General features: G+C 38.1%; 2 protein-coding genes across 2 annotated transcripts in view; both read right to left on the bottom strand.

Moving 5' to 3' along the window:
• The window catches only part of arhgap21b (Rho GTPase activating protein 21b), a 35588-nt gene extending 24564 nt beyond the window's left edge, over positions 1-11024 (bottom strand). Inside the window, 4 exon segments of the mRNA XM_063885457.1 lie at positions 1231-1252; positions 1415-1597; positions 9384-9568; positions 10409-11024. Coding sequence (XP_063741527.1) covers positions 1231-1252; positions 1415-1597; positions 9384-9446 — 268 coding nt within the window. The 5' untranslated portion in view covers positions 9447-9568; positions 10409-11024.
• A 1609-nt stretch (positions 11025-12633) lies between these two features.
• On the bottom strand, positions 12634-19692 carry prtfdc1b (phosphoribosyl transferase domain containing 1b). Its single transcript, XM_063886677.1, has 9 exons — positions 19522-19692; positions 19178-19284; positions 18006-18189; positions 17456-17521; positions 15461-15478; positions 14486-14568; positions 14240-14286; positions 14019-14095; positions 12634-13335 (listed from the first exon to the last, which is right to left on the bottom strand). The coding sequence occupies exons 1-9, from the start codon at positions 19564-19566 to the stop codon at positions 13288-13290; spliced, it is 675 nt and encodes a 224-aa protein (XP_063742747.1). The 5' UTR covers positions 19567-19692; the 3' UTR covers positions 12634-13287.
• Positions 19693-20040: the final 348 nt, after the last annotated feature.

Here is a 20040-nt window from a genome sequence, read left to right as displayed (position 1 = left end):
TCAATTATGAATGCCTTGACCTTTAAAGGTCACCATATAACATTTCTAATGCTTTTATTTAATCAATTTTGTGTGAAAATGTCTCAAAACTAAAAGGACAGTCGAGACACATTTGTGAGTATGCGAGGTTTAGCCATGTGTACCGAAAACAGAGGGATTATTTGTTCATACAACACTTTCTCAACATGTTCAAGATGAATTACAGTGGTGCTCTTCTGTACATTTCCTCCTCTGAGATTACATATGTGTAATAGAATTACTGAAGTTCAAATGGATAAATTCCAGTGATAGCAATCTGCTCAAAGTCAACAAATAGGAACAGACTAAACTCTGAGCTAAGTCCACAAACAAGCCACTTGGATGGGACACAAAGTAACCGTTATTCAAACACAATATCTGTAACAACAATCTAAATGTTTGTTAAATTGGAATAAAATACATCTTTTCCTTCTTTCAAGCAAAACCTCACACAACTTTAAAATCGCCTTCTTGTTAATCATGCAGGATTTTAAATGATATAAAGCATTGTTTGATAAAAAAATCTAAAAAAGGTCAAATTGTGATTGCGTTAGATATGAAACTGATCAAAATGTAACATCACAGACATGTTAATCACAACCTCTCGCTGTCGTACTTTCTCTGGAAGGAAAGGGAAACTAATGAGATCTGTCTTCTGCTGAAGCAAAAGATTTGTGATTAATTCTCTTTGTATAAAATAAGAATCAAGTAAAATTGTACGTATTTGATTAAAATAACATCTGACCTTTGTGTTTTTGTAAAAATGTGTATGTCGCACACAGGATGTAAATGATGTAATGTTTATTTAAACAAAGCTACAGCTTAACTGATGTCAGGGTGTTGGTGTGAGACTTGTCCTTTATGAGGAGAGAAAATAGAGCTTTATTAGAATAACAAGGGAAAGAGGAACGAACACCAACCAAAAGTGAGGCCATCTCTTTCTGAAAGCCTTTTTATGGGGGGAGAAAAGCAGCAAGAACAACACAATATGAAGAGGTGGGTCAGTGCAGGACAGAAACAGGTGGTGCTGACCAAACCATTCATGCTTTCACAAAGGTCAGTGACACACACAGCTACATTGTTCTAATCGCACAAGGAAGCAAAAAGAGCCAGGGTGGATGGATTAAGAGTCATTAGAAGTTAGAGGCACTGCTCTGACTCAGCAGAGCTGGAGGGAATGCATGAAGTGGAACAGTCGAGTGCTCTGCTTACCTCTGCGGCCGTGGTCTTCCTCCTGTAAAAACACAGAAACACTCAGGTGACTTCACGGTCAGAGAATCAAAGTTCCAGGCTTCCAGTTGACTCAGTGTAATCTTAAGTGCTACGCAAACAATACTCAGGTGAACGAAACATAGGAAAGGTACAGACGAGGTCAATAACGAACACTGAAGTTTACCGGAAAGCCTTGCACCGTCGACTCCGGTGGGTACACGATGAAATGCCGCAGGGTGAAGCCAAATCCATGGGAGGTGCGCCGCAGACACACGGTTTTAGGTCTCGGCCATGAGAACGCCTCATCTTCTGTTGAGTATTGCGCTGCAGGAGAATCAGCCGAGTTCCTCCACTCTGAAGATTCATTCTACAAAAAGAGAAAGGTGGAGGAAGTCATTTAAATGTAGTCCAACCTTCAATTTTACACTGATAAGGAGAGCTATGAAGCAATGAAAGTGTACATAATGCAATAGTTCTGTGCTCAAATCCAAATGTTCCTTTGGGTACAGAGTCATTCCCCATACACATATCAACAAATAACCATTTGTGTTGAGCTAAATATATACCAAGTTTTATCCATTTGAAGTTGGACATGGTTTAGAGATGCATTTTGAATGGGTATCGGCTGACGGTGTTTACAGCAGAGACATGGGCTCCAATTTTCACAGCTGGAGAGTAGAGCATGTCAGGCTTCAGGGCTTTGGACACCCACCCCTGTGTTTACTGACTATTTATAGCCTCACGCCTTTGTGAAATCGTGTGTGCAGCAACACCCCCCCTCACTCAGGTCTCCCCATATCATATTCCCTGTTCCAGTACAACTCCCATGAACACCTCTGCTCTAACAGTCTTGTATTTCCACACTTGAAGAGTAATTTCCCCTCACCCTGTCTCAAACAAACCCTCCCCCTCCCCCATGAAGCACAGACTGTCCCCCCTACAATGAGAGGAATTTGATGAGCTTGCATTTACGATATCTCTGCCTGGCCAGAATTGTTGAGTAAAATGTCAGAAAATAAAATCGACCACAGGGTAACATAGCTTAAATGATTTACAAGACTAACTGTCTCATGGTGATTAATGCAGTTGCAAACTAAACAAATATACTTATCTGACCCGTTTGTTAAATGTTATAAAATAAATGAATACATCTGGAAAGCTTGATTTAGCTGTTGCAGATCAGAGAATGAGCCAGACCACATCTAAAAAAAAAAGAATCATGAGCAACAGTTTGTTCAAACCAACGTACAACCACAATCACCCCCTTCAACTGCTCTGAGAAATGTCCCAAGATAAACACCCAGCCTCACACTCACTGGTTCATTAGAAATAAAGTGTGTGCCCGGAGCTGTGAGCCAAGTTAAAGCACGTTTTAATGTGCTTTCTGCGCTGGGTTTTATTGTTTCTCAGCAACCACATGTCTTTCTGCTTTTGAACCATATGCTTCTGAAAGAGGCAGCGGCATAAACTGCTTGGATCAAAGTGCATTTTAAGAAGCACCCTGAGCTGTGCAACACACAAAGAGTTCCAACATGCACACTGTACAGAGTCAGAGCACTACAGTGGCTGGCTGCAGGTGCAGCTGACACCCATGTATTTTCATAGCTAGCAGAACAGGTTTTACTGTGCATAACTAAGCTGCGGCTGTTCTGTGACACCAGCACGTTCATGTTGAAGTCTGTGTCTGTACGAGTCCTAGAAAACATTTAAATCAATGTACCCGGAGAAGTGCTTGTGCTGATATGACAATAGATCGACTGTTTAAAATGCCTGCATTACTCCCCTCTGGTCTCCAGGACAGGCCCATCCCGGTCGACTGGATCTGATTTAGCAGCCAGAGCACAGGGCGATTTCCAACTCTCTGATCTTTAAATGTGGAAGACAGAAGGGGGTGTGGGCCTCCTGACAGGCACATGCCAAGCATTGTTCTCATTGCCACTTGCATAGTTAATACTGTTGTGACATTCCAGGTCAATAAATTCCAGACCCACATTTCCTTCATGGTTTCCCTTTTCATCTGACCTTATAAAAGGACAGAGAACAAAGTTAGACTCTGTTATAAACCTGATGGACAAGATTCAAAATGCTTTCAAATAACCGGGACAGGAGGTCAAAAGGAAATTAACATACAAAAGAGGAGAAAATTATGAGATTACTTTTGAGAAAGGGCTTACAAAGAGAAAGCACATGAAAGAGAAAAACCCACATCAAAACACACACCGATTCCCTCCTGCCCACAAGTGAATGCCTCTCACCCATTTATGAATCACCAGAATGCCAGACTTAGCCTATATTTGCACTGGGTGAGGCAGCTGGGAAAAGGTTTTCCACAGGCATTTGTTCTTCTGCTGGATATCTTTTGGATTCAAGCGGTGACCAGGCCCCCGTCTCAGAGTGGGAACACTCAGACGCCCAGATTCCAGTTAGTCCCAAAACAGCAAAACCAACAATGTATTAATCCTTCAAACAGTGCTTGTGTTGAAAACAAACAGATATAAAGTGGCTTATTCCTGTGTGCCATAAATCTGTGTTGTTTTCCACTCGCCCCAATTGCACTGCTTACTCCTGTTTGAGTGGCCTCTACTAGCCTCTAACTACAATATTGCTGAGGTATTTAAAAGTAACTACAGATCCTTTTTAGAAGTGAAAGTGTAACTATATTCATGCATCTTTTTTAAGGACTTCTTGAGCATGAATGTAATTGTAGCGGAGAGCAAGCAGACAGCAGCTGGACAGTAGAAAGACTGACAAGCTGTTGGTCTTTTTCTGGAACCTGTTGAGCCTTATCCTCTTAAAACATCCCCAAATAAAGAATAAACACCTAATGGCACCAGAACAACACTATCCAAGGCTGATGTTTGTTTATTTCTCCCAATACCGATCACATAGCCATCGTTTGAGTCTGATTTTCCAAAGATCAACAGAGCTGTTGTTATGTGCCAGGATGTACCACACCACAGCCGTATGGTCAAAGTCTACATTTTTGTTAAATGAAGTCAGGCGGGTTTGGCAAGAATATAGATGGGTATAATAGCTTCAGTTCCCTGTCTGGAAGGGCTGTCTCTTGCCAAGTCAAAGAGGAGAAAATAGTCTTAATGTAGTGCCCACCTGAACGGATATGGATTTTTTTGTTGTGCCGTTAAAAGGTGGAAACATTTAGTTGTGGACAGCCCTGTCCACGGCAGTTTATTCCTTAGCTTCTCTACTCGTGTCCATTTCTCCAAACTGTGGGTGCGGCGACGGCCAGACACTGTAGATAATACACTTACTAGGGATAAGTACCTCATACAACCCCACTTAAAAAACACACAAATTATCCCTTAACGTGCCAGAAAAACCAATACTAACCGCCAACTTCAGACATTTGAGGGGAAAAACTGTCCCTGCACAGCTGTTTACACACCACAAATATTGTTATCTAGAGGCTGGGTACACAGCGAATATTACAGGAAATTCTACCTTGTTCATTTTAACAAATACTATGAAACCACACACTGCACGGCCTGTGTGTTTAAAAGCCTCTGCTGACATCACCAAATCACACATTACAAGCACCACATGACATCAGCTCTAAAAAAATAAATCCGACAAGTACACAGTCTTAAAATGTAAAGAAACCTAGTTCTCTGTGGGCTGCCAAATTCTACACCGCATCCCGTCCAAACCAAGCACTTATCTGTGAAAAGCCTGAGATAATGATACAGGGCCAGACTGGGGAGACCTGGGTGTTCCAGCCATGCGCAAGACAAGGTTAGGGGCATCATTACTCGGTCTCTGTGGGGCGTTTGTTTCCTCCATGCCACACTTCTAGTTGGAACATACAGACGGGACAGAAAAGTCAGCTGGCTGTTGTTCATGCAGGACTGTTTTTGTTGTTGTTGTTTTTAAGTTTCACACCCATTTCATTACAATTTTCCTAGGATCATTGTCTAAAGAAATGAGATTTTTAAACTACCTTCATGGTTCTGTACTATGAATGTAGATATGTACATATGCCCACTTAATTCTTAATTATTTTTTTGTTCTGACAGTTGGTTTTAAAACCGTGACTTAGGCCTACCTGTATATCATTTTTATTTTCTATCCTGCGTGAATCTGTAGTGTTTTTCTTTCTCTATCTGTTGCTGCTTAAACTCCTGAATTTCCCCACGGGGATTAATAAAAGGTATATCTTATCTTATTGTGTGTTTCAAGCGCTGCACAATATATCATTTTATTTATCGTCATAGCGAGATAAACAATAATCAAAAAACATTTGTTTTTTTTTGAGTTACTAAAAACAGGATCGGTAGAAACCCGCATTTTAAAAATGTAATTGACATGTTTTTTTATTGGTTTCTTTTGAGTTCAATTTAATATTGAATTTGTGCAATAAAATTATTTTAGAAACAAGTTCCCTAAATGTTTAAATAGAATAAGCAAGTTGTTGTATTTAAGCAGCAAATAAAAGAAGCAGAAATGCATAATAATGGAAGTGGTAAATGGACTACATTTATATAGCAGTTTATGAGCCCTCAAAGTGAAGTGAATATAAATGTCACACACATTCATGCAGAGGCAGTCTTATGGTACCACCGGCTCAGGGAAACTAACACTCAAACCCACTCTCACAGCGTGGGCCATGCCAAAGTGAGAAACATGGGGTTAACTATCTCATCTGATGTAGAGTACTTTAATCTTAGATAAACGCTGATTTAACAATCTCTATTTTTGTTCTGTTTTGTTGTATGTCCCGTCCAACACTTGCATAAGTCTGCAGAATAAAGAACTAAAACTGGGAATTTTCTACAGCAAAGTTTAGTCATGAGACTTGACTTATACAGCCCTCTCATCTGTGAGAGGAAATTACAGATGCTTTTGATTTCCTTAGGAGAGATTTCAAACAAAAAACAGCTGTTACTTATATCTCTCACAGTATAGCTTTGCTAGAGCTGTACAATGAACGCTTACAGACTTAAAATAAATAGTTTAATATATTTTGCTTCTATTAAATGTAAGCTTTAACCAAACATCAAACATCTCTAACCCGTCACATTGCTTATACGGAATTAATTTAGCAGGATTGAGTAAAAGGATTAAGTAAAACAGCAGTCAGCTCTCTAAAATATCCCGCTCAGTTCAGGTTTCTCCATGATTCAAGCTACAAGGTGAGATACTTAAACAATAGACAGAAAATGTCACAGGCCATTCCATCTAGCATAACAGCAGTTGTTTTTACAGCACAGAAACTATGGGAGGAGGAAAAACTGAATCACACAGACCATCTCTTTCCCCTGAGCCATCACAGACACAACCATAAGCCGACAGGAAGTTACAGACTTCTTCTATCCAATTGAAGGTCATTTTTTCCTTCCGATTGCCATCAGTTAGCCATATGATGCCTTCGCAGAGGGTTCTGTAAAAGGCAGACGGCCTAAATAAGATAAATGCTGAGCCTTAATGAGGCCAAGAGTGCGGGGACAGGCGGGGTCTGTTTGTCGATAGCCCCCTAAAGTGCTAAATATGGATCACATTTCATCCTCCAGAACAGTAATTAATTACACTCTTATTTCTGTCATTTTACTGGAGCATAACAAGCTAAACGGTAGGTTTCATGAATCATGAAAGGCTTAAAAGTCTAATCATCATACAGAACACAAATTAATCCACAGTGTACTACAATCCTGGTTTAGTAGAGAAAATGATACTACTGTGAGGTGCAAACTCAGTATGTAGTCTAGGAATCTGAGTAGAGGATGGAGACGTTAAGCCGAGTGTCTGCTATTTGGATTCAGCTGCAATGTTTGAATACCATGCGCGAAGCAGCTGATAAAGCAGACAAGCACTCCAGTGTAAAGGGAAAAACAAAACACTAGCAAAACCCAAAGACCAAAATCATGACTCAACTTAAATATTTTTTTCTATCGAGTTGTTATACAATATAAAAAACAATCATCTAGTCGTAAGATATTAGGGCAATGTCCTTTTACAGAAAAGTACAATAGACACACAACATTATTTGCTGTTATATTGCAATCTAGAGTTGTACTTTTATTTAAAAGAAATAAGATCTTAGCCGACTAATTTTCTGTTTTTGTTGTACCTCTTTGTGCTTTGTAACTCATTCTCTAAATAAAAATAAGGCACATGTGTCATCATTAGAAAAATCTTCATCAACTAAGACAATGGCACGTTTTTTTTTTTGGCAAGACACATTCAAAATAGGTATTTAAGAAAACCATACGCTTCTGAATTCATTAAATCCAGTGTCATCATTTCCCGAAAATCCCAGGACCACAGACTCCGGGGGGTTTCCGGATCAAAAATTAGCACATGAATTGGTTTGTGTGGTAGGCTTATTAGAGGGAGGATTTTCACGGACTGCACTGTACCAAGGTTCTCCAAACACCATACAAAACTTCCAAAGGAAAACAAATCTAAAACATGATTCTTGAGTATTATAAAACAGATGTTTTTCTAAAAGCAACACAGGAAAGATTGCATTATGCCTGGAGTTATTTAAACATCAACACATTAAAAATGGAAGTGCTTTTAACTCTTCTTTCCTTTTTAGCTACATATTTTGTTTTACAGTTATCATATACATTTCTGTAGATAACAATTTCCATCAAGGGGACTTTTTTGTCACAGATATTCCTGGAAATTTAAAACAAGACTCATGCAATGGCAGACCATACGTGTAAAAATATCAGGGCTTTTAACTCTTCTTTCCTTTTTAGCTACATATTTTGTTTTACAGTTATCATATACAATTCTGTAGATAACAATTTCCTTCAAGGGGACTTTTTTGTCACAGATATTCCTGGAAATTTAAAACAAGACTCATGCAATGGCAGACCATACATGTAAAAATATCAGGGACAAGTAAAGTGTGAAAATGGTTACAGGTTGCTAAAAAAAATTCAGATTTATATTCATGATGGCCTTTACAAAAGACGTCTGATATCAGGATTTTCTCTCAAAACTTTTTGAAGCAGCAGGAGATAAAATATCATTAGAAAATATATTGATCAAGTTTAATAGTATGTTTTGTGCAGATTTCTTCTAATTAGATGTGATCAGTGTTGAAAGTGGTAAAAAAAAAACACTCTTTATCTCTGCAGTATGATTTATGAATGAGCTTTTTGTTAAACATATTTGTGTGTGTGTTTCCATGAGGAAAATAGTTTGTTGTGCTTAATTTAAGATCTAAGACTTCAACTATTGTTGTATCTTGGGTGTAATATTAAGTTGTATGTGGCTCTTTCTGATGTAACAAATGAAAATGTCCCCTCTGTGGTATGAATAAAGGTATTCTGATTCTGAAAAAAATCTCTGGACCCTTGTAAAACAAACGTAACCAGATGCAGTCTAATGAAACTAATATCACTGCATTATCTTTACAGCTCTCATGTGCTCTATTCAGTGATCTAAAATCTAATTCAGTGCGTCTGTTTGAAGTAACAACATGAGGTTCCCTCATTTAGAGATTATTCACATAGCAGCAGAGAGGCTTAAGTGACAAGCTGTAATATTAGATTAAAAGCAATCGAGGGAAGGAAAGAAAACTACAGATTCTATAAATAGGTGCTGTTCTATTTGAAAAAAGTACATGGTTCTACCTACTGGTTTACCACAAACGTCCTCATTCAGGCGACAAGCTTTCAGAGGAGCAGATGGGTCCCTGTCAGAGGTCAAAATCTGAAAGACAGGTCTTTATTAAACTGCCATTGTCTCCTCCAATTTCCTCCAGTGATGAGTTTGATTAAAAAATAATAATCTAATTAAAAACTGTTTTGCAATGGCAAATCTGTGTTTGATCTGGAATTTTACAATGACCAACCCCAGCTGATTACAAGAAACAACCTCAAATCTGTTGGCTGTTATTATAAAAAAGAAACCCAAACAATGAAGCACTGGTGAGATAAAGAGCTAAACAATCTGGCAGGAGTTGTTACAAGAACAAACAGCTGGGCTAAAGTGTCAAATACACAACCCCCCCCCCCCCCACACACACACACACACACACACAAACATCACAGTGAGAGAATGAAACTAGAGTCAGTAGCCCACTGAAAATCACTTCCATGATCCCCATTTGAAAAGTGTCATTCATTATTATACAAATAACGTTCCAAGTCTGAGGTTTTTGTTGTGTTCTTGTTGTTGTTTACCTCACAGAAAGAAGATCTTGGTCTCCCATCATCTTCAGAATGAACCCAATGTGATGCCATCATTCAACTTCAAATTAAATCCTGTTATCCGTGAACACCCATATCAAAAAAGATAGCAGGATACAAGTATATAGTTCCACTTTGTTCAATTTACATCTCCATTCTTGCTTGATTTGTCAGTCCATCTGTTGAAGAGAAAGAGATCACAGACATATGTTATTATTGCACTTTGTTTTAGGAGAATTATAGACCTATTTTTAAATAAGCTCATTATGTATTGCGTCTTGTGCTGGTCAACAGTTTGTAAAACATCATGAATCAATACCTTAGGTGTTAAACAACATAATGGTTGACCATCCGTGTTTAATTCCGGACAATCAGCATTATGCAACATGCCTTAACCTAACTTAATTGAGTATCACCTTAAAGTTGTGGACGTAGTGAAAAACAGAGAGGTGACAAACCACGACATCACCGCATTATTCACCCTACAACAATTTGAGGTTGCTGCCTTCAGCTTGAAGCACAACAACGTGGAGAGTCAACACTGCATAATGAATGGCCAGCAACAAGTGGACTAGTTACAGACCGAAGGCAGGGCGAAAGAGAGGTCCGTCATATTTGAAATAAGTTACAAGAAGCATATACGACCAGGATAATAAAGCATAAGTGACAATTGTTCATCATACGGTTTGTGTTTAGACTATAAAACCTTCGTTAGTGTGGTTTAAAGGGGGTGAATTCGAAAGTCTCTTGTTAGATGGTCAACTGAGGCACGAACAGAGCGTGTCGAGCTGTTGTTCTCCAGCGACCAACAAAGGTCGTTTTTTCATTGTTACTTTTAGTATAATACCAACACAAAGTAAGTGTAAAGGGCAATACAAGCCGCCGTTCTCACTTTCCGCGTTATACACGTTTTAAAAGATAACTTGTAAAGTGGGTAAAAGCAACAACCAGACTAACTGAGGCAACAGGCTGTTAGCGATTAGCATCCATGCTAACGGCTGGAGTTTAAACAAAGTTACCTGTGTAGTTGCGAAGCGTTATTACAGGCGGGCAACAGCGGCGGCTAGTATCCATAAAGGCGACACGAAAAAGTCAAATCCTAGCGTGGGAGTTGGAAGATGGTCAGGCGTTGTCATAATTTAATATAGTTTGAGTACAAACTGCTTCCCGGTGATTATTCCAAACCCACACAGGGGAGGCGCATGGTCCCTTTTTGGAGCTGGAGATTTTTTTGCTTCCAGCGTTCCCTACTCTCTGGGAGTCCACCTTCGGTCAACAGGACGATCCCAGCCAATCACAAACCCCGTTGTATTTGACCGAGCCAATCAGGTGCGAGTTTGCAAAAGTAAGCTGCGTTGTTAAAAGGTGGTGTTTTTTTAGCCGTTTCAACTGAAGTTTAATGTGTGGGGAGTATAATCTCCCTGTCTGGCGGACGACGTAGTCAAATTCAAAAAGACACACTTATACTATTTTCTAGGCTTTTTACAATTCAACCCACTTTCGTTCGATATAAACAACAAGGCTGAGAGAGCAGTCACATGTCCTGGTTCAAAGTGAGGTCGAGAAGGGCTGGCATGTGGATGGCAGTGGATGAGGAATGCGAGTTCACACAACATATAATCTCTGCTCTCATCTTGCTGCCATAACTCCCTAAAGCAGATAATTCAAATCAATTGCTCCACAACGACAGTCCTTTAAACACAACCTTGAACAGATTGTTGAATAAGTGCTCAGAATGTCAGAGCTCTGACAAATGTCCCCTTTATTCCTCTCCACCATAAGGGACCACCTGTTCTTGGGATTGGCAGCTTTTGTTGCAGAGGTCATTTTTGGGAGGAGACTTTCACAAAGCTGTCCTGTCCAGCCAGTTCAACTTTCAGCAGTAGGAAAATAACTCTTAAACTGAGGTCCAACTCAATTGGTACCTGACACACACAACATCTTTTAACTGTTTCCCCAAAAAGTGTTAGAAGTATATTTTAAAAAATACTTTTTACAATTATACCCTCATGGAACATAAAACAAGTTTTGATTTTGTTTATTGCACTTTATATTTGTACAGCCTACTTGAATTTATAACTTTTCATTATTGTCTACATCGTTGTTATTGCAAGTTTGTCAATTGTGCATTCTTTTGGCCAGGGAAGCACAATTTCAGTCAACTACTTACTATGCATTTTAAATAGATGGATGAAATTAAAATCTCTCTTAACTTCAGTGTTTCCATAAGATCTACTTTATACTTGACTAAATATCAAAAGGAACTTATTGTTTTTGTTATTCCCCTGCATTGATTTGACAGCTATAGCCTATTTTTGTTTTGCAGGATTTCAAACACAAAACCACGAGACCCTGCAGCTCAAAACATAGTTTTTTATGCATTGGTCAATTTTGAGAGTTGTCGCTATTTTGCTTTCATAAAAAGTTTTTGTTTGGTGGAATGAATCCATCTGAAGTATACATTTAGGTGTTTATTTGACTACGCTTTATCAATTTGTGTCTGCACATTTCTCCTAAATTTACCAAAACCCAGGACCTTTATTTATAATAGAGTATTCAATGTTTGTTAACGATATTTTTACTCAAGTGATGAATCTGAAGACTTTTAGCAATACTTTCAATAAGTATTGACGCAATCTTAGGGTGGTAATTTAATACTATTAGGGTACTTCATCTTTTCTTTAGTTAATAGAGCATAATTCAGGTCAGATTCAATTCACTACAATCCCCAGCCTGAGACCATGAAAAGTACTGTTTTGTTTTTTAGGCACATTGTGTTCCCTGCTCTGAGGAGTCATATGTCAGGTGTGTACAAAGAGCACTGCAGCTCAACACAACCACTCTCTTTTGTTCCTTTTACTAGATAATTTGGAGTGTACCTATTTTTTTTAATCAAAGAATTGTAACCTCAATCTTTAGGAGGTACCTTTTGGGAAGTCGTAAAATGGAAAAGATGCAATAATACACCATTTAACAAAAGGTTAAGGAGTTTTAGAGCAGTCCTCAAGGAGCTAGTTTCCTGTGATGTCTTCACTACAAAATCCCAGCAGTTTAGTATTATGATGTAGCACAAAAATACCTAATTACATCACACCATTTATTATGTTTTGGTGTATCACTAGCCTAAAAAAAACACATGAGGTACCCAGCCAAGACCTCACTTCAAACTAATTGTATCAATATCTGAAGTGCATCATTTTAAGTCAGATAATGGGATAATATTAAACTGTTAAATGACAAAGGAAATGTTTGAACTACTTTACTTGCATGTTAAATCATAAAAAGGAATACAAAAATTAGAAAATTATAACTATTACATAACACCTCAATTACTTAAAATACAAAGAGGTAGTAAGCACTTTCAGTGTTTGCCCAGCATTAAAGGTGGCATACTACAGTACCGAATGAAATACCAGAAATGCAATGTAAAGGTTCATAACATGTTAAAATCTATCCCTAATAAAACTATTTTTCTGTCCTTTTAAATGAAGCTTTCCTTTGTGACCTAATCACACACTGACTTTAAAAATATATCACAGTCATACAGGTCATGATTATCAAGTCTTAACATTGCATACAAGAAGTTGAGATGAAAAAGGTCAAACAAACTATGACACAGTTAGTTTCCTTGCATTAACATTATCAATACAAATAACTTCTGTAAACATTAAGAATGAAATTGCTATGTTAAAAGCAAAGTACAGCATGTACTTGCTTTGATAAAATTACCAGATAAACGTCAGTGTCTATTGTTAAAACACATTTCAGAGAAGGAATGTTAAAACAAATCAGGGGATGCTTGAGATCAAATGTCACGATAGCAGCTGTAAGTGAATGGCATCCCAGGGAAAATGTTAATGCTTGCTGTTAGATGACATCTATGACAGTGTCCCCCTTTTTAAATCTTGTATTTTGTCTTCCCACGTTCACTGATCACACAGATATGCTGAAAAAAAGGAGAAATAGCCATCAGTACACACTTAGTTTTATTTAATGATGTAAGAACGGGTGTGAATTTTTCCCTTCTTCATGATTATATTAAGATTATTCTGGTCAAATTTGACTTCAAATTCACTTCGACGTGTTTTGGCAAATGATGGTAAGAAAGCTGAAGTAAGCTGTATAAGATTACAGAGTTTTATCATCGGAATTCACAAAGGTAAACCTATGACAAGAGGTGACATTCATGCAAAAGTTGCAATTATACAAATATAAACAGTTTTATTCAAATAAAATCTTAGTAATGCTCAATTCTCATTAACTTTACGAATAGGAAGTTTTTCAAAATGATGCCTGTTAAATAAATAAAATTGGTAGGCTTCGGAAACTTGCAACCTGTATGATGTGGGATTTTTCAACAAATAACACAGCAATTCAAAGCACTTTGAATTGCCTTGTGTTGAAATGTGCTATAAAAATCAAAGTGCCTTGCCTTGCCTAACACAATTTTGACTTAGTATGAAGAATTACTGTTCCGTTTAGCAATAATCAGGTCCTTTAAAAAACATATATATATTCTCAGTTCTTATGTTAATCCAGCCCCTCCCCCAATGGTTACTAGAGAGTCATAATGACTTCTTTCACTAAAGAGTCATTGTTGTCTATGATTTAAAAAAAGCACCAACTCACATTTAGGTCTCTAAAATACTCATTGTAGTCTAAGGCATATCCAACCACAAACCGATCGGGTATCTCAAAGCCAACATCTGAAATCAAAAGACAAAGCGGAACGTTAATAGAAAATATTTCCATGGTCCAAAGACTCACTGACTAACAAGTTACAATGACTTTATTGAGTGAGAATAAACCCATGACTCATAAGCACATAAAAGGACTGGTCAGATACATACAGTCAGGAAGACATGCTGAGTTATGTGGCACCCTCTTCACCAGCAATCTGGGAGGAAAAAAAAGCAAACATTATCATGAGATATCTCTTTCTACCCGTCAGGTTTAAATTTAAGAGTAGCAACCTGCGCCACTTATCCTTTCGTTGTCTCCCTCTTTCTGTCTAGACTGGAAGGCGGATGGTGATTGATTCACAAAGCATGAAAACTGTGCTGGTTTGGTTTTGAGGTCTTTAGATTATAACTTACCCTGCTACTTTGATCAATTTGGGATTGAAGGATTCAACATGCTTCAGGAGAGTTTTCATTGTCTTTCCGGTGCCCACAATGGCCTGTTAAGGGAAAGTTTAAGAAAAAACTGGATTGAGAAAGCAAGAGATTGCCTGCTAAATGCAGATGAAAAACAGACTTATTTTTATACTGCAGTACAAGTGAAAAGGAAGAAGTTGGTCAGACTGTACTTGTATTACGTAACTGTTTATGAGCATTCTCTAAAAATAACTTGACATACACTGGAAAAAGAGGAATTTAAAAACCAATATGTGATGTTTGACACAAAAACGCCTCTGACCTCTTGCATAAGGGTGGGTAAAAATGGTGGCTGAACAAAGTCACGGGAGTATGCTTTTTCCTCTTTGTCATGTAAATGTAGGTCAACAAGCCCTTCATATAGAAAGGATTGTCCCAGCACACTTACGCTAAACATTTATTTCACTTGTGCCAGGATATGAGTGTAAAAATAGGTGGAAAGAGCACTAGAGTCTCCTGTTACTTATGTAGATGTGTTAATAATTTATAGTAGAAATATAAAAAGGTAATCAAAACAATAGCAACTTTAAAAAATAAAGTATAAGACTATGGATAACTGCAGGGTCAAATCACAAATGTTTAAGCACTGACTAATGACTATCCTTTCAAACTCCTGCAATGTCTACATACAGAAAGTAACCATGACTCAATGACCACAACGATGGCCTTCCTGTAAATGTCATTATTTCTCTGGTAGACCTTTTCCCATTCAAGGCTAACAAGAGTAAGTCTATGATCATATTTCCCAAATATAGGTCAGCCAACTAAGAAAAGTTTCCTGAAGTTGTACTCAGGTCCTATCAAGAGCATATACAACTTTAAATGGCTCCTGTTGACATAGATAACCAACCACACTAAGAAAAACAACAGGCTTATTTGGTGAAGAAGAAAAACAGAGAAACATGGTTGACTTACCTCCACAATCAGTACGTTCTTATGAGAGCATGTTGGGAAGACAAGAGAAAGGGAAACAAACAATTATTCTTGGTCTGGGACAGAAATAAAACTGCTTATCTTCATGTTAACCAAATAAACAACGGTCATCTGAAAAGCCAAAAGTAAACAATTACAGCTGACAAAAGAGGCAAGAACTTTTGAATACTGTACTGCTTTGTTTGTACAGCAAAGAAATAAAAAATGTATTTTTCTTGGAATAGGACACTGCACAAGTGTTGAAACATGGGCAATAACCATCTGTATTTGTAAATGTAGACCCTAAATCAGTAAGGGAAAAAAGAATCTACAGAAAATGTCATCTACATTGGAAGCCCATGTCCCTACAGTTGTTTAAGTGCCACACTGAAATAGCTGAAATTCTGCAAATGTTTGACTAATTGGCTGAAGACAACTGGGCACTATTTATACTAAGAATCCCAATCAAAGCTTCAGTTAACTTAGATGGGAAACCATACTAAATAACAACTTAAACTGCCATGTCATTGTATGCAGTTTACTCTACTTTGCAAACAAAGGATTCAGCCAAGCATGAAGTTGTGCTTTGTTTAGACCTCATTATTCATACAGATTTATTTTGGAATGCAGTAAACCCTGGAGAAATATAAAGGAATAAGTGATTTATTAAAGGGTGAGCCACTGTATGTCATATGCACTGTAGGGAGGCTAAGGCATAAATTGAACTATGTAATATGTTCCTTGTCACACAATTGGTTTACCTCTTCCAGCAAAACATTGCAGCACTCTGTTACAAAAAGGTGACTAAATTTAGCCGTACATCACAGGGAGCTCAGGGATTTCACAAGCACACTTTAAATACTGAGAGCGAGGCAGCCGGCAGTGACTCAAGCTCACTACCTCACATCCTTTTCTTATTGCCACGCCTTGCCAGAGGGCATTCTAGTCTGTGCATGTGTGTGCGCTTAGCTGAGGGAGGTGTATGTTTAGATCAGCTGATTTATATTACCTTAACATACTTTTGACTCCTGTAGTAATGTTAAGTAATCCATCACACGCACCGCACTTGGGAAGAAAAATATCTTTAAAAAACAGCAATTAACCAACTAATTTTTTGAAACTTGATTAATTGTTTAGTTAATTTTTCAAGCCAAAAGGCCAGACAGCTTCTTATATGCCAGGACTTGCTGCGTTTGTTCATTTTAAGTGAAACTAACATTTTTACGTTTTGAACCGTTTGTGAGACAAAACTAGCAATTTAAAGTCGTCGTTGCAATCGTTATGTTTGTACAACCCATATTCAAGTGTGTATTTCTTGTCCTAGTGTAGTGTGCATGTCTATTTAACAGTGGAAAAACAACTGTATTTCAATTGAAAATAGGGAAAGAAAGCAAAGAAGCTGTGTGTCAGAACATTGTCTTTTCTAATTTCCATCCCCAGAAAGGACAGTGACCACTCACAGTTGTGTAATTAGCTTGTAAATTTGACCTAAAGTAAATAGTATACAGAGATATACACATACACAGATCTGGTGACACTACATACTCACACACACCTACACCTACTAAAGACCAGTGATGTACTAATTTTGATTACATGATAACAAGACAAGCAAATAAAGAGTGAGCCTGTAGCAACAACGATAGGAAGTTTATCCCCCCATTTACACAGATGCTACCTTTTGCTTCCACTGAGATAAAGTGGAGGAGGCCTTTAAACAATTACATTAGAACAATTGGTATCTGATCGCCGCTGTGTTTGTCAGAAACTGCCATCTTCCATCTCAGTCACGGAACCACTGAACCATTTCCTCAGGATTGAATGGGAGATAGCAGATGAGAGGGAAGGCTGCCCTCTTCAGGCTGACATCTATCAATACTCAATACTTGTGAAGTGTTTTATTTTAATAGAGCTTATGATTATGTTTTACTGGACTCAAATGTAGTGCTTTATCTAAGTCAAGCTGTTTCTTAATGGTGTAGATGAGAAGAGCTTTACCTTTCCAGCTAAAAAAGACAAATCCTCTGCTCCAACTATGTGAAGATCTGCTGTCGACTGGTCATTCTGAGGGATACAAAGTATTGAAAATCAACAAGTTAGTAAAATGAATGTTGGTTCTCCTATTTACAAACATGTCATATAGGAAGGTACAACAGATTTTTTTTAAATGCCTATATTATTTTGCCCTTCAGTCGTGTTTTTACTTCAGATTCATGGACAAAAATATTCACTTAACTTAAATTAAATGACACATTTAAAAGGGTGTACATGTATGTTATCGCACTGGGGCAAATGCATAATATCACCTGTATCATTTTCAAAATCTACGGTATTTTTCAGCTTTGGCTGTTCATCTCTAGTTACATGAGGCCCATTTAAGGCAAAGTTACACAAAGGTACCAGTGTCATAATTTCAGAAATATAACGCACATCTTCTGACTATGTCATGGGTCTCATGGTATACTTAAAGCGAGAGTCATATTCATTCAATTTTCACACACCCCTCAGCGTCAGAATGCTGTTTGTGTAGCTTTGGTCAGGAGCTTACCAGGTAGCTCTTGAGCCGGATGAAGTGGACCCTCATTGGGATGGTGCGGTTGGAGTTGCGGCTGAGGGCCTTGATCCTGTCCACCAGGTCGGCACAGAACTGGTAGCCTCCTTTCAGCACACACAGCACCACGATGTCATGGTCCCCAAGGTCATCCATGATGTTTCGAGCCAGACGTTCTGTCCTGTAAACAACGTGACACTCTTTCATCATAAATCGAAGAAAGCAAGCCATTTAATCTGTCAGGGTCATTATCCAGCAGGCTGTCAATATGGTCAAATAAGGTGTCTTTGGTAGGTTTGGGTTTAAGGACTTGTTGCTCTAACTGCAGTTGAGATATAAATCCAAAAAAGGTTCAGAAATCCAGACTTCAATCGTCAACATTATAATTTGGATTACTCTTCTATCTACGTGCAAAGAAGTACTTTTATCACAACAATCTGTCCAGGATAGAGTGATGTTTACATTCCTGTTTGTAAGTAAGCATGATATCTCAAAAACAGTAGAACATTTTTTGGAATTCGGTGAAAGGTTAGGCTACAAGATAAACATTTCTGGAGCAGATTTGTCATATGAGGATAATACATTACACAGATTTAAGTGTTGTACTAGTGGTCAGACTAAAAACACACTTGAAGATGACACAACGATTTGAGTAATCATAAATGTAATGTTTCATTGTTTTCTGATGTTACATAGTCCAAACTATTTATTGGCAAGTAATTCTTCACAGATTTAGAAAAAAAACACTATTCACTGCATTCGTCACTATTCAAAAACATAATTTCTATATCAACCCAAAGACTTATACTGCCTTTGACTGAAAGTAATCTGACACATGGCATGTTTCTCTGTCACTGTGTGTTTTGATACAGACCAAAATGTAGGACCACATTGAAATGTCTTCCATCAAAGTCATAAACTTTAAGAAATGATGTGATATCTATAATGATGCTTTATAATGCTCTGTGATCATTGTATAGGCGTCGTGCCAACATCCAACAGCTGAAAACAGCACAATAATCTACAACTAATTGAATCTTCCCAGAATGTTTCAGAATTTTCTAAAGCAAGTATATTTTAGTTTTACGCCACCCCACAGCAGAAACACTTGGGAAGCTTAAAGGTTTTGTTATAATGGCAGCAAAAGAGGAGTTATTGGTGTGGTGTACCTGTCCATAATCACACCATGTGGAACAACGACACAGTCTAAATCTCCGGAGTAGTGAGACGGGTAGCTGAAGAGATCTAAACTGTAGCCTGGCCAGTCATCGTCAATCTGCAAGCAAAAACACAAACGCAATCATCATACTGCTTGATTGTTGATCGTTGAAAAGTTGCAAAACACCAAACGACTTGTAACACCAGAAGTTGCATGCACAAACATGCGGGCAATAAATCCACACGTTTGCAAAATTGCCTGAAATTGCAACAACGGCCTGAGCATTAATGGAGGAGTAAACTTTTCACTGTGATGTAGGGCACCAGGCTTTCGTCTTCTCTCATTTTAATTTACCACAATCCCGCCGCTTCCTCCGACTTGTGGTTTGGAGACTGCCATGTTGTTTTCCTGCTGAGCCAAAAAAGTCTCTTGTCTGAGGAAAGTGGTGGTTCATGCTTTGGGGAGGATTTGGCACCCTGCAAAGAGAGGGGGAGCCTCGGGGGAAGAATGTTTGCGTCTATCCGTGATGTGTTGTACCTCACTGCTGCCGCCAGGGGCAGTATAACACTGATGTATCTATCCATCTTGGCTGCTTTTGGACAACACACAGTTAATGGCTGATCATTAGGTATAATTTAACAAATACTAGGCAGTGATGGTAGTAAAGTATCACACTTTTATTTATATGATTCCATCAAGAATACAAACAGTTGTCTTGTATTTACACGCAAAGTGAAAGTAGAACAATGTAAGCTTTTATCAGAAAAATGGAAAGAAACAATGGTGGAAAGTAACTTAATATATTTACTCAAGTGGCCTATTGTAGGCTACCGTACAATTTTCAGGTAATTGTACTATGCTATGTTATGCTGC

Source organism: Eleginops maclovinus, chromosome 6 (assembly GCF_036324505.1).
Source record: "Eleginops maclovinus isolate JMC-PN-2008 ecotype Puerto Natales chromosome 6, JC_Emac_rtc_rv5, whole genome shotgun sequence".
NCBI lineage: Eukaryota > Metazoa > Chordata > Actinopteri > Perciformes > Eleginopidae > Eleginops > Eleginops maclovinus.
This window is presented reverse-complemented; position numbering and strand designations above follow the sequence as displayed.

Bases quoted from the DNA above. Each gene is read 5' to 3' on its own strand.
- prtfdc1b (XM_063886677.1), bottom strand. From the start codon at position 19,566: ATGGCAGTCTCCAAACCACAAGTCGGAGGAAGCGGCGGGATTGTG. The intron at 14,287-14,485 runs GTAAGTTATAAT...TTTTCCTCCCAG, and splicing joins AAATTGATCAAAGTAGCAGG to ATTGCTGGTGAAGAGGGTGC. The intron at 13,336-14,018 runs GTGAGTTGGTGC...CCTTTTTTTCAG, and splicing joins AGTATTTTAGAGACCTAAAT to CATATCTGTGTGATCAGTGA.